A 15289-nucleotide genomic window follows, 5' to 3' on the forward strand; every position below is an offset into this window, starting at 1 on the left:
GTTGCAGTTTCCTTGTGCAGCAGGGAATGCAAGTCAAAATTGAACAAAATCGAATTGTATTTTCTGCAAATGCATTAAAAATAAATAAATAATTTAAGAACCTTATAATCTCCTAAACTTTGGTTGCCTAAAACATGTTGCTGAGACCAAAGGTTGTGCCACTGTCAGTCAAGATAAACTGTGAATTATTTGCTGTTGTCTCTGGACTCAGAGGATCTCCTGATAGAGACTTTGTTGTCAGCTATTCTGTTTAGTCAGCTGGAGCTTTTCTCCTGATGTATATGCTAAAGCATTCCTTACGTCGGGAAATATGAAGAATTTGCAGCTGTGTTGTCTCCACTGATTAGCATTACACCAGATAAGAACATATTTGGTTCGTCATCAAGGCTGTGTGACATAGTCAGAAACACCATCATTTTAAAGTTTTACTTTAGTCACAGAGTCTTGTAACACATTTGTAAAATAGTGCATCTCAGAAAAGATACAACTAAACTTAGTATTGTTCTTTTGTTGCCATGAGTTTTATCTTTTAGTTTTGTTAAATAATTGTCCAGTTGGCTTTGGACAAGTTTTTATCTCACCCCTCATAGCTGTTACAACCTGCAGAGAGTATTAACCCTGTTCTACAAATCTGTCAAAGTGCATTGAGTTTTGTCTTGCTTTCGAGCTTTGATCTATGACTGAATGATCATCTTTCCTAATCATTGAATCCTTTGACAATATCAAAGAAAACTTTGTTTAAGCTAATCACTTGGTTCAGTATAATATTAATATGAGTGCAAACATCTTTTGTCCACGCAGAAAAGGCTTTGTTTCCTACTAACTACAAAGAGGACATTGTTCTGCTGCTGTTTTGATAGTGACGACATCATCCGTGTCTCTTTTCATGTCTTCAGAGACTCGTTTTCTGGGCCAGCAAAAGAGAAAAAAAATCATACTTTTTCCGTGCACAAAACATAACACGTACCCTCTCAAACAAGAAGCAGAAAATCCCTGATGTAATGGATGTTTGGTCTGAGAATAGAGGAAGGCTCGGTCATTAGAAGAGGGCTAATTGCATTTATTCAAATAAACTGTAAAAATCTAATAATGTTACACTTTAGACAAATTCTTAACTAGAAAATATAAAGAACTACTTTTTAAAGTGTATCACACTTAACTAAAAAAAAACCAACAATAATAAAATACATACAGAATGCGTCTATACAAATTTTTAGTTTGCTAAGAAACATGAGGATTTCTATTTCACATTTAAAATGAGTTACTCTGTGGTTTAGACTAATACTATTATCTATATTATATTAGTATAAAATTTAAAGCTACTAGCTAGACATTTCTGTAAAATCAACCCATATTATTTTAGATATTGTTTGCCACCGATACAGCAGTTAGTTTCTATTAGTTTTGCTATTATATCTAAATTGTTATTTAATAATGGCAATTCTATGCTCCCAAAAGCAAGCTTGATCACACATGCCACTGGTGACATCACACAAGGCATAAGCCTAGGAATTAAAGGCTTAGGTAAAATCTCTCCATAACATCACGTAGTCTGGTCGCTGCTTTGCATTAGAATGATTTTCAAGTCCAAGTGACGATTTCTGCAGAAAAGCCGTATCACCACCAACTTGAGCCAGTTGACTTACTCACATAGAGCTCATCCCCTGTTACCTCCTCCTGGCCTACACCTGCAGCACAGTCCATTACCGCGCTACTAAAGTCAACGCTCCAGGGAAGAAGTTAGATAAATATTATCTCTCCAGTGTGAGAAAGAGAGAGGTTGCCGAGTCAAACTCAAACATGTGAGGTCGAACCCCTCGCCATCTCAGATGCCTCAGAAGATAAAACAGAGAAGAATCAGCAGGTTTTTAATCCAATGTGCTTTCTACAAATTTTGTATTTTGGAAGTCCGTGTTTCATTAGCCTGCTGTGTTTTTATGGTCAGTGTTCATTAGTCAATAAATACAACAACAAAAAAACAACAGTGCTACAAAATCAAAAGTTACATCTACAGGTATTTTACACATTAGGTTAAAAAAAACGTAAACATTACAATTCGTTGAAAATTAGTCATTCGTCGTTAATACTAATAAACAAAAATTATATACTATGCATAAATAGTAAGCTTATCAAACCAGTGATACACTGTATAAAGCTGTACAAGACAGTACACTAGCTGTGGATTGGCTGCGTCAAGGTACACAAAGGTTTTAAATCCACCAAAATGTTTCCACCGTGCCTCTTGAAGGGTTTAAAGTCCTTTAAATTATATACCAGACATATATCAGGAGTAAATACAGTTTTGCAGTATAAATCAAAGAGTAATCCAGCCCTTCGCCCCTGCACTTTTTCACCAACCTGAAAGCTGCATGTGCCATGTCTGTCCAGCTCACTGAAGACCAGCTGCAGAAGTGGACAGCCAGACAAATTAGGTTGCATTAATCTATATAGGACATAAGGATAAATAACTTGAAAAAATGTTGATTTCAAAACCACAACTAAATCAAGACGGAGACTATTTGACATATTTGGTGAAACCTAAATCAAAAATAACAATGATGATTCTGGTACAGGTACATCTTGTTGGTTAAAATAAAATCGAATCATGTTTTTGTTTGACCAGCTGTCCATATCTTAACAGTTGTGACATCCCTAGATTCACTTGTGGGCCCCTCTTACCATTCATGAGCAAACCTGCAAGTCTTATGTTTCTTTCCTAAGTGAGGGTGGAACAGTTTGCTGATAGTGTTGAAGCCTCTTGTGTGCTCCTGGTACTCCTCGCCCTCCATCTTCTCTCCGCTCTGCTGAGGTCCTCCCAGTAGGGCCCTGACCTCAGCCGACGCACCTTTCCCCAGGTAGTGAAGCGCCTTCTTGCCGTCGTTGTCCCTTTCGCTCACACTGGCTCCGTAACGCTGCACGAGAGCAACCATGACCTCAGAGTGACCATGCATGGCTGCAATGTGCAAAGGCGTGTACCCTCCGTGTGCTTTGCTGTTGACATTCACGCAGGTGCCTCTTTTGCTGGAAACATCAATGAGTTTGTGTATGATTTCACAGCTGCCGTCCTTTGCAGCCCAGTGCAAGGCTGTGAAACCTGACATGAAATCCTTCTTCTGTGCTAAGCGTGTATCCTGCAGCAGCAAAGCATATATTTGTCCCCACAACCCAGCAGCACACTTAACAAGCCACTCATGGGCTATTGGCTCCAAAGGCACAGACTCATCATCAGCCTGTCTGAGGGTCTTGTTTTGGGGCCTCACCAGGGGAGAACCTGGTGCCTGCTTGGCTTCTGTCTGCTTGGATTTCCAACACTGAGGCTCTTTTATTAACTCCCTCTGATGAGATGAGGAGTTGGAAGTTGGAGCTGGGAGTGATGGAACTCGGATGACTGCTTTGTCAGGGTTTCCATGCTGCTGATGCACCTGGGAGCGTAATCCGTCTCTTGCTCCCGCTGCGGAGTCTCTCTCTGGGGATCTGACTGCTATGACAGCGAACACAGCCCCGGATTTACTCGCTCTGCACGGCTGATCTCGGGAGATATTCAGGACTTTAACCGTGGCCGAATCCGCCGTGGATACAGCAGGCCCGCTTTCCTGCAAACTCTCCACGCAGCTTTTATCATCACTGTAGTAATTGCTTACACTTGACGAGCGCCGCGCGTTGCTGTTCGCGGTTTGACCGAAAAGGCTCTGATCCATCTCCTCTTTCACAAAGTCCTGGTACCTCTTCCTCACCACCACAAACTTCACCTCGTCGATCTGTCTGACCACCGCGACGCTGTTCACCAGCTTCTTGAACAGCTCTCTATTGTGCTGCTTTTCCGCGGGATCGCCGCTGTTGATGAGGCTCTTGAAATGGTTCACCAGCTCGGAATTTTTCACTTTGCCTCCGCGCTCCAGCAGAAAACACAACACGGCTTCCTGGGTCAGAGCCATGGCTCCGCTTTTCCTACGTAAAATACGACAGCTACAGGTGAGAGATGAGGAGGAGGATAGCTGCGCTGCGTGTCCCGCTCCGTCCTCTCTGTTGTCCTCCACCACAACCTGCCGCTTCCGGCGCCTCGCCAAATCTGTCCAGCCCGTTTAATATGCAGACACTCCCCGACCAAAGGCTGTCCAGGGGCTCCTGCAGGGGATCAGCGTCACTATTAAAGAAAAAAAAAAGAAAGAAAAGAAAAACTACATTGGAGTTCAAACTGTCTAGTAGAGTATAACAAGTTTTCCCTAATTATTACATTATTTTGTTGACTTTGTATATCATCTGTTTGTGTTTTAAAATACCCGAGTAACACACTGCCCCCTCCCCCATTTTTACATTCTTTTGGACTAGTACTTTGCATTAAATAATTTAAACATGCAAAAATGACTGAATAGATACCGTCTTAGTTTGAATAAAGCAGCAATAGCACAGTGTAACGCTTTTTTGCATCCTTTTTGACTTTTGATAAAGACTGACATTAAGAGTCTAGATTAAAACCACGATGTCTTCATGTTCGAAAGGGAACTAATATCCGTATTTCAGCAGCATTATTAACTGTGACCTATAGAGTTAAGATGAAACAACAACAACAACAACAACAACAACAACAACAAAAACACACAAACACAAGCTATTTGGTCCTACTGCTTTTGTTACATGCCAAACCTAAAATATTACAGAGCAAACAATTCAACATACTAACAAACTAACAAACTTACGGTAGTTATAAAAGCGGAAAATAATAATAAAAAAGCAAAAATAATAATGGAAAGATAATAATAAAAAATACATTTAAACTTAAATGAAAATAAAAAAATATATACTCGTCAAATATACTTTGTTTCAGGACATTTCTGATTCACAATAAAAACAAGGTCTGAATAAACTTGAAATAAAGAAACTGCTGGAACCCTCTAAGAATGGGGTGCTAAAAATCAAGATGTTGGGAAGAATATTGAATGATGTTTCATTTTTAGGTTTTGTCACGTTGTTTCGTGGCGATAAATTAGTCTTAGGCAAGTGAATAATATGTCATTCATTTATTTATATTGATGTTCATTGTTGTCCTTAACTTCCATTCTCGGTCCCATCAATCTTTATGAAAGAACAGCTTTACAAAACTCCTGAAATCCTCTCTACGTTTGGTTTTGGTGCTGTGCCCCCTCCCTCCCTCCCCCGCCATCTGGTCACCCTTTCAAAACGCGAAGTGCCCCAGAAGAAAAATAACGACGTAATAATTTTAGAAACCCAAAAATAAAACAAAGACCCAATTCTATCACAAAGGATTAAACACATCTAAGTATTGCACATGGTGTGTGAGGAGGACTCTCGGAGAAGTGAAGCAGGCGGGCAGTGTGCTGTAATGCCGCCCTCCTGCACAGAGGGCGTGTTGCCTTGAATCAGCCCTGAGCGGAGAGCGTGAGGGGAGCAGGTCTGGATGAAGGCTGATTATTATTCCTGGACTCAGACACTTGAGATGATGGCGGCCGATGAGGTAAGATGTTTTTTTTCTCTCTCTCTCTCTGTCTGTCTTTAAGTGCGATGTCTGCAGTGACTGCTGATTACAAATACCAAAAGGCTGCGCAGTGACGGAATGCTGCTGCCTGCATGATGCTGAGAAAGCTCTGTGGTTAATGAATCAGGATGAAGACGTCATTACACGGCTGGACATGCTTCTTTTTTGGAGCAGTCTCTCTCTCTTTCTCTCTAGAAAAAAAAGCCTACCTAAGCACCAAAATGTGCTGCTTGCATTAAACCAGCTCCCAGGATGAGCATCTAATACTTCTGACAGGTGCTGAATGACCAGGGCAGAGGGTTAGTTTGAATGAAACAGGACAGTGGGCTGTAAGAGGCTGAGTTAAGAGGATAAAGACAAGCATAAGCCTCTTTGTGTAGTGATGTTAACTACCTCATTAGGACTTATGGCGTTGCTTAGCAAAAAAACAATTCTACAAGGCAACTTTGAGCACATGCTCGCAATGTTTAGGAATATAATATGCATATTGTTATCAAAACGTAATGTAATTCTGATTTGTTTTCTGTCAAAAAAAAAAAAAGTTGCATTGTGAATATTGCCAGTAGTTTTTGTTTTAATGTCATTTGGGGTTGTGGGTACCAGGGTAACCATCAGCTTGGATGTCCTCTGTGGAATAACCTCCAGATAAAGAGCTCTTTGTCTCTCTATGAGAGAGGGAGGCTGAAAAGGAAGGCTGCTGTGTTTAACACATATTGCTCCTCATGTTGAGCCTTTTTGCAAGATGCCAAGATTCCCCCCAACTCCCTGGGTGGATCCAGTGTTGAAGGAGAAACTTCTGAACATACCGACTGAATAAAAGGTTTTAAAAGCAGGGATTTCTAAAGTATTCCTTCACGCCGTTTCACAGTTTAAAGTCCGTTTACAGAGATACCAGGACAAGTGCTTGACTGTTTCTGGCTGTCAAGTAGCATAGTGCACCTCCCCACCTCCACTTGTTGCTGGTCATCTGGCTGAAAGATGGCCGCTCCATTCTCCTCTTACTAACAGAACATTCTACTTAAAGGGTTTTGGAAATAGTTGGCACAAACAGTACTAATATACTGACTTACTTTGTTTCTCCGCATACGGTTACTAAGAATGAAGAAATGCGAAGCCTGGAGCTCAGTGGCCAAGTGGGGTTCAACAGCCTTCCTCATCAAGTGGTCAGGAAGTTAGTTGCTCAGGGATTTTGCTTCAACATCCTCTGTGTAGGTACGTCTCAGCACAGCACGAGTTCACTAGCTATGACGTCGATCATTTGGATGAAGTCTTCATAGTTTGCTTTTTTGTGTCTAAGGGGAAACAGGAATAGGCAAATCAACCCTGATCAACACGCTTTTCAACACGACATTTGAAAACGAGGAAGCTGATCATTATGAGCAAGAAGTGAAGCTGCGTTCGCAGACGTACGAGCTGCAGGAGCACACTGTCAAACTGAAGCTGACCATTGTGCACACTGTAGGCTTTGGAGACCAAATCAACAAGGATGAAAGGTGAAGAACGGCAGTGCATGATGTGGCTTTCATTTATTTATTTATTTCTCCAACCCTGCTGTTTAGATGATAAAATAGCAAACAAAGCATCTGACTTTGCACCAAATTTGGAACTTTTTCTTATCCAGATTTATTTTTGTTGACATGCACAATAACACAATAGATTCAATATTTGAATTTTTGACTTAGAAGAAGAACACCCCACTGCCCCCCACATCAGCGGTGACTCAGTAAAAAAGATCGTTTTTCTTCAACATGCATCACACAGGACCTCACATGGCTTGGAACAGATTACAGAAACACAATAGCAACTGTTTTATCTTTAAGTCATAAAAAGACTTAAAGGTCTTTACAAAGTAGCTATGAGCCTTGTTGAAAGTATTATCACCAACATTTATAAACCATTATTAGCTCCCTTTTTTTTGCGTCTTTGTCACACCAGCACATTTTTCTTATGGCCCATGAATTAAAGTGTCCCGCAACTGCATGTTATCATTTTTATTGCAGAAAAAGAAATAAGGACTTATTTGGTTTTCTCAAGTCCTTAAAAACCCCACACTTGGAGATTCAAAAACAATTTCCATCCAAATGCTGTCACTCTAAGAAACATTTGAATGTGCATTGTATTCTGTTTAAATTACTGACTACCACATATCTATGTTTTCCTACAAATATTTCAGTTTATTTAAGAGGTTTTCCTGATGTCTTCTGACCCCATATGTCATGTTTTTAATGCTTCTCAGACAGCATAGAAGTATATTGAATGATGACAGTAAAATAGTTTCTATAATATTGAAGTTTTGTGAAAGAAATTACTAGAAATGCCTCATTGTGAGATCAGTGTCCGCCACTAATCCCCCTCCCCCTTCATGCTGTCCAGTAGATCTTTAGATTAAGGAGATTGTGTTGGCATGTAAGCTGGGGAGAAAATATGGCACAGATTCAGTCCCTCTCTTGACAGATCAGACAGCAGGAAGTAGAAAAGTCTGACATTTTTGGCAGACAACAGAATCTTTACCCTGGAAACTAATAGATCAGTAAGAAAGCATAAGAAATCTGCTTAAAACGTACAAAAATATCTAGCTGATGTTTTTATATCTGGTTTCGCAGCTGCAAACCCATTCTTGACTACATCGAAGCCCAGTTTGAGAAATATCTGGAAGAGGAGCTAAAAATAAAGCATTCCCTCTCCAACTACGACGACACCAGAGTCCACATCTGCCTGTATTTCATCGCTCCCACAGGGCACACCCTGAAATCTCTTGATCTGGTTACGATGAAGAAGCTGGACAGCAAAGTGAGACGATGAAAGCCCATTCCAGAATGTTTCCTTGGCTCCTTTTTTTGAGGCTCATCTTGTCGTTTCTCTGTTCAGGTCAACATCATTCCCATTATTGCAAAGGCAGACATCATGTCAAAGACCGACCTGGGAAACTTAAAGAAGAAGATCATGAACGAGCTGCAGAGCTACGGTGTGCAGATATATCAGTTTCCGAATGAGGATGAGGAAGTTGGAGAGATAAACTCCTCCTTAAATGTGAGTCTTAGAAACAGGGACTCACATGGTACAGTACGTGTGACTTGTTTAAGTTTAGGGAAATATTTGCACAATGAACAATATTTTTCACTTTTCAGTCTTATTTTGGATATTTAGTAAAATGACTGAACACATTTTTACTAAGAACTGATTAAACAGTAGCTTTAGTTAACCTAATAATCTATTATTTTGGGGTGCTAAAAAAAAAGGTTGATTCCTAAGACTTGTCCTGATTTTTGTGGTGCTTAGAACCTTGTTAAACATTGGATATGATTTGGCTAAAATATGTTGCCTCTATGTTACGGTCCATAAATTAAAGTGCCTGTATTCAACATATGCTTCATTTCTGATGACATCATTTTTAAGCTTTTAACAGGCACAAATAAGACTATATAATTAAATGCACAAGTATCATGACGCTGCATTTTACTAAAACATTACAAACATTGGAAAAAACTAATTCTAAAGACAAGCTTACTCAGCAGTACAAAGGTTATGTTGCCTTGCAAAAGCACTCAACTTATTGAAGTTTAACCAAAAGGTAACAATGTAACAGTGGAAACAAAAAACGTTCATGCTTAAAAGCCTGTTGCCACTGCAAGAGCTACTCAAGTTCAGCTTTTTTCTTTTTCTTTAATTCAGTATACTCTGAAGGTATCATTTGCTACAAATATTCTATGAATTTAGATTTTAAATATCTGCTGCTTATTTTTATATTTTTGTTGTCCACTCACTCCAGAGCAAATGTTTATGACCACCAACAGCAGCTTTACAATTTTGAGGAGCCCATCAGACTATTTGGTGTTTTCCTAACACTGCCCTCGTGTGGGAGCAACAGTGAATGACGTACCTTTTCACAATGCACTGTGTTTGCCTTGAGAACATTTCTACGATTTATCTGGTCTGTAGCACAAATTCAGAGATTTGTTTCTCAATGTAGTCAATACGAATGGAACTGTTTTAACACTTAGCCGACTACATTAGCCTGTTTGTGCCTAGCGTATTTTTAGCATCAGACCAACTCTACTGTGATAAATATTTACAGATTTTAAAGGTCTTCTCTTCCTCTCTCTGTGTTACAGGCTCGCCTTCCCTTTGCTGTCGTTGGAAGCACGGAGGATGTTAAAATAGGGAACAGAGTGGTGAAAGCGAGGTCGTACCCCTGGGGAGCTGTACAGGGTGATTCTGCTGTTATTATGCAACAAAATCTTGTCACAATCAGTGTACCAGATAGAGGGATGTTTTCAGCTTTTAAAAACTGAGCAGCCAGCACGGTTCTTTCTTGTTTGTCCAGTGGAAAACGAAGAGCACTGCGACTTTGTCCATCTGAGAGAGATGCTTCTGCGCGTTAACATGGATGATCTCCGGGAGCAAACGCACTCTCATCACTACGAACTCTATCGCCGCTGCAAGCTACAAGAGATGGGCTTCAAGGACACTGACCCTGACAGCCAGTCGTTCAGGTGAAATGAGGGAACTTCAGAGCATTTCACTGTGGGGATTGTGTTATAAAACAGCATCTGATTTATTCCACATCATGGAGATCCATCTGCATAATCTAACGAGAGCATCCCACTGATTTATCACTATCTCACAAACAAAATGTTAATGCCAGTTAGGCGTACATGTTTTAAAGTACGTTATTTAGATTTGTTGCCATGTTAGACAAAAAAAAACAAAAACGTTGTGCCTACACATCTTTGTTTTCATTCACAACTCGACGCCAGGCTGGATTAGTTGAAACCCCAGTAGATCCATGAAGGGGTTCCGTGAAAAAGTATTTTCCCTTCGTCAGATTTCTTTTGTTTTTGCTTTTTATTTGTGAAATTCAAATATTTAAGATCATCAAAGCAAACTTTTAATTTCAGACAAAGATAAGGCTTTTTACTAAAAGGCTGCGTACACCAACATAGAAATTTCTGATGAAACAATTTGCTTCCTGAACCTGAACACTGTTTGGCACCCCTTAGTGACAACAGCTGGCATTAAACTTTTGCTAAAGCTTTCAGTGAGACTTTTACAAGAATGCTGGATATTGTTTGACAAATCTTGACCCGTTCTTTGCAAAATTGTTTTATTTTATATGTAGGGAAGGCCTTCAAACATGGTCTGATTGAGGTCATCCTGTACGGCATCTCAATTGGATTTACTTTCAAAATTTGACAAGGCCAATCTAAAATTTTTAATTTTTATTGTTTTGTGTGATTCCAAAGTAGATTTACAAAGCTGTGCTTTGCATCATTTTTCTTCTGGATAACCTGAGTATGTTTGAATTTAAGGCCAAGAACTGATGGATGGACATTTTCTTTGCAGATCAGATTTTCTGCAAGTCGTACAGGTTCTTTAGGTTTCCATCCACTACTGCCAACATGTTTGAAAAGTATCATATTCATATCCTGAATTTCTGTGTTCGTTTCATTCAAGGCTTTAGAATATATTCTCAAAAGCCTTGAAAATCATCAAGCAGTTTTTTGTTATCACACGTCAGGCACTTGACTGAGACAATTGAGGTTCTTGGAGTAATTTTGGTTGGCAGGCCATTCATGTTTCTTGTTTTCTCAGTGTTGGGAGATGATTCTTCTCACTGTGGGTCACTGGAGTCATAAAGTCTTGAAAATGACATTGTAATCTTTTGTTGAATGTCAATAAATTCTCTTCAGGTTCTTTAGATAATTTAGGTCATTGCTTTTAATACTTTAGCCTCCAAAAGCAGCAGAACGTGAAATCACTGTCACTAACTGCATTTTGTTTTTACTCAGGTATATTTGTGTGCTACTAAGATTAGTTTGATTACCTGAAAATTGCCAGCATGGGCATAAAAAACAGAAGAAATTACTTTTGTTTTACATTACAGTAAATGACTTCTTTCATTACAATGAGCTAACTAAGCTGAGTATGAAATCAGAAACCGCTGCTACAGCTGGCTCACAGCGTCACATCTTGTTCATAGGCTGTGTTTGTGTTCTCCAGTCTGCAGGAGATGTACGAAGCCAAAAGAAGGGAGTTCCTCAAAGAGCTGCAGCACAGAGAGGAATCAATGAGACAGATGTTTGTTAACAAAGTGAAGGAAACGGAAGCCGAGCTGAAAGAAAAGGAAAAAGAGGTGAGGAGCGAACATGTAACGAGACACGTCGCAAATAAATGAAGGAGCTGGGGTGTGTCTCATGTTGAGCTTTCTGCTTCTCTGTTCCTCAGCTTCACGAGAGATTCGAGGTGCTGAAGCGCATGCACCAGGAAGAAAAGAGGAATCTGGAGGAGAAAAGGCGAGAACTGGAAGAAGAGATGAATGCCTTCAACAGGAGGAAGGTAGCAGCTGAAACGCTGATGGGACAAGCGCTGCAGGGATGTTCACAGCAGCCGCTCAAGAAGGAAAAGGACAAAAAGAAGTGAGTCTGTTTTAATTTAGTACAAATTATAGCTGGAATATCTGTTAAAAGTCCTGAATCGTTACTCATCTTTATGATTTGCTTCCAATGAACCTTATACTTTGTTTGATCTTTAAAGATGATATTTTAGCTTAGTTCAGTTCAGTCACGATAGAAAAACAATACAAATTTTTGCACAGCGCTGTAGGGCTTTTAGTGTGTCACTTGATTCTGTGACATTAATTCCTTAAACTGTTTGCTGAATTTCAAATATTTAAATTATTTTCACAAGGCATACATACAATGCATACTGGCCAGGTTCGTCTATGCTGACCTAATTGGATGGGGGCGGGGGGAAATAAAGCTACCATGCTATCCTCCTGGAGGCCATTTTGACTCATAAAGTGATCCAGGGACATATTTAGACTGACACGGTATGCAGACACTGTAGGAAGGGTCACAGCTTGCATGACACAGCCTGATGCTTCTGTCTCCGCAGGCCGACCTGCCAGACTGTCTCTCAGGCAAGGGCACTTGTGTTTACATTTGACTTGTCTCAGCAGTGCTCACGCCATGTGCAGCACAGATGATACCCAGACATCCTACATGGAGCTGGCATCAGTTTTTTCAGGTGGAAGCATTACGTGCCAGGGTGAATTATTAATGCACAAACCGCAGATACTAGAGACTGGAATGAGCCAAACAACAACAACAACATCAACAACAACAGAAAAATATGTCAAAAAGGTTTGCAAACAGAAGCAGTGGGTGGTGTACAATGAAATGAAAACAAAATGTCCAAGATTCAGATTTTTCAAAAGCCAGATTAATGTTTTTTTTTTTTTTTATGAAAATGATTAATTACCTTCTTGAAATTGATACATTTACGTTTTCTAAGACTACTATGCCTTATTACTCAACAATGGTGTTATGACTATAAGCTTTTTCAAGATGATAAACTTCAACAGCAAACTCTTAGACCAGAGAAAACACAGAAAATCCAGAATACTTCAGTTTGATGTTACATGTCTACAATGACAGACAGCTGAGATATTTTAAAGCTTTTCCCACATTTTTAGCTGAAACACGAATGATTATGGGAAACGTATATGGTAAGTATATCAATAATTCAGCAGAAAATCTGGAAACATTTAAGCCTAAACATTGCTGCTCTTCATTTTGAGTAATGCTGTTATGGATTCTTATTTTTAATTAATGCTAAACTTAATATTTTTCTTTTGGGATTTTTTTTCCTCTTTGTTCTTTTTTCCTTTTAGTTGAAATAAAGGTGAGAACATCCAAGCAAAAATTCAGCTACCATCAGTGTAGGGAAAACAGGCTTTTTTCTATCAGCAATAATAATAATAATAATAATAATAATAATAATAATAATAATAATATAAAATGTGTGCTAGAAGCTGTAGAGTTCTTGTTTATCAAAATGTTGCTCAGTGTAACTGACTGGATCCTAATGTTAACTCTAATATAACATGTATGGATGCTTTTTTTATAACATAATTTTTTTTATATTCTTACTATGACTGGGTGTTTTTACCTCCAGCTCTGCTATTAATCTCTTGTTCTCAGTGAGAAAACTGGAGAACTTTGAAAGATGACTCTATTCCTGCTTCTGTCACATTTCTAATGTTGAGAGCAATTTTCTATTGTTAACATTTAGGTTTTTTTTTCATTTATTTTACTTGTTTGGATTATCATAAAGAGCAGAAAGCTATGTTTTGGAAACCAAGGCTCACAATCAAAATGAAACAGAAATAGAGGATTACAGATGGTCTTGAACTTCTATCTCATCATCATCTCATTGTCTTTCTAATGATTAAAACATTTAAAATCATCCATTGTCTTCACTCATGATGCTCATGTAAAACAGCAGCCACTTTATGCTCCCTCTCTGACTCCTGTTTTCACTGAACATAATAAAAAAGAGCTTTTTTTTATCTGTTACTAAAAACTCAGAAAGAATGTTGTTTTCTAATTTAAAATAAATAATGATGTTTTTGTCTTTCCATTTGTAGCTTCTTTAGTCTCCCCTCTGCGTGCTCCTTAAGCTCAGGAAGGAACCTGAATTAGAAGACTTTCTACCGCATGAGAACGTCAGACTAACAATCAAGTGTTTTTATTTTTACAATGTTTAATAAAGATTTTATAGAACTAAAACAAGCTTCAAGGTGAGTCAACCTGATGTCTTCAACGTCATCTACAACTTTGTCTGCACACCTTTAAACAAAACAACGTGCTGTGGCATTGTCTCTGCATGGCTCCTGAACTTGATTCCTGCAAGTACTAAGACGTCTGCTTCGCCAAAATGTGTTTTTGTGCTACAGTGCCTTGCAAAAGTGTTCACACTTGTTGAATTTTTCCAAAAATTGACTATGTTGCAACCACTAACTTCTGTATCTTTTATTATGCTATTATGTTATATAAAAGAGCAACGCAAAGTAGTACATAGTTGTGCAGTGGAACAGAAATTATACATGGTTTTCAAATTTTATTTTTATTTTTTTACAAATAAATATCTGAAAGGTGTGGTGTGCATCTGTATTTGGCCCTTTTAAGGTCAATCCATTCTGAAATAGCTTTGTGCCGCTATCACGGCCATGAGTTTTATGTGGTATGGCTTCTTTGCAGATCTAAAAATCAAAATTTTAAACCTGTTCAAACCCAATCAGAATGGATATAGAACATCCTGTATGCTGTGTTCCTTTGTCTGCAAAAGGATCTTTGATATTAACTAATGTTCTCTAAAAAAATCAAGCACCGTAGTACCATATTCAGTGAGATGGTGTTAGACATGGGTCGGACTCTTTAGATCAGTGTTTCTCAACCCTGGTCCTCAGCGCCCCCCTGCTCTGCATGTTTTAGATGTGCCTCTATTCCAGAACAGCTGATTCAAATGATTGCATGACAATCAAGTACTGCAGAAGCCTGTTAATCACACATAGATACAATTCTAGTGTTTGGCAGAAGGGAAATACCTGAAACATGCAGTACAGGGGGGCGGTGAGGACCAGGGTTGAGAAACACTGCTTTAGATAATCATGACTTCTGAAGGAATTGGTTGCAATAAATTTTATTAAGAAATTCTAGAGTAAAGAAACACATGCAGCACTTTATATATATTTTTAAATAAAACTCTGAAACCATGTATCATTTTCCTTAAACTTTAGAATCATGTGTTATTTTGTGTTGATCTATCACATAAAATCTAATTTAAGTTTGTGGTTCTAACATGACAATATAATGAAAACTGAATATTTTTGCAAGACACATTTAATGTGTAATCATCCTGTTCTTGCCTTGTATTGCTTATAAATGGAATGTTAAAAAATTCACTGTGAAATATATAATACCCTCATGTGCTAATGCTGTCAAAGGATTTCTT

General features: G+C 38.8%; 2 protein-coding genes across 2 annotated transcripts; one reads left to right on the forward strand and one right to left on the reverse strand.

Moving 5' to 3' along the window:
- Positions 1-1852: 1852 nt before the first annotated feature.
- On the reverse strand, positions 1853-5135 carry sowahab (sosondowah ankyrin repeat domain family member Ab). The gene has a single exon (XM_015000084.2). It carries the CDS (start codon positions 3933-3935, stop codon positions 2676-2678), a length of 1260 nt encoding a protein of 419 aa, XP_014855570.2. The 5' UTR covers positions 3936-5135; the 3' UTR covers positions 1853-2675.
- A 175-nt stretch (positions 5136-5310) lies between these two features.
- Positions 5311-14432, forward strand: septin8 (septin-8-A). Its single transcript, XM_015000082.2, has 10 exons — positions 5311-5473; positions 6592-6706; positions 6792-6987; positions 8098-8284; positions 8363-8524; positions 9607-9703; positions 9819-9987; positions 11495-11627; positions 11720-11910; positions 13923-14432. Exons 1-10 carry the CDS (start codon positions 5417-5419, stop codon positions 13975-13977), a joined length of 1362 nt encoding a protein of 453 aa, XP_014855568.2. The 5' UTR covers positions 5311-5416; the 3' UTR covers positions 13978-14432.
- The last annotated feature ends 857 nt before the right edge of the window (positions 14433-15289 follow it).

Source organism: Poecilia mexicana, unplaced genomic scaffold (genome assembly GCF_051168715.1).
Source record: "Poecilia mexicana isolate PSO_F unplaced genomic scaffold, ASM5116871v1 scaffold_10, whole genome shotgun sequence".
Taxonomy (NCBI): Eukaryota; Metazoa; Chordata; class Actinopteri; order Cyprinodontiformes; family Poeciliidae; genus Poecilia; species Poecilia mexicana.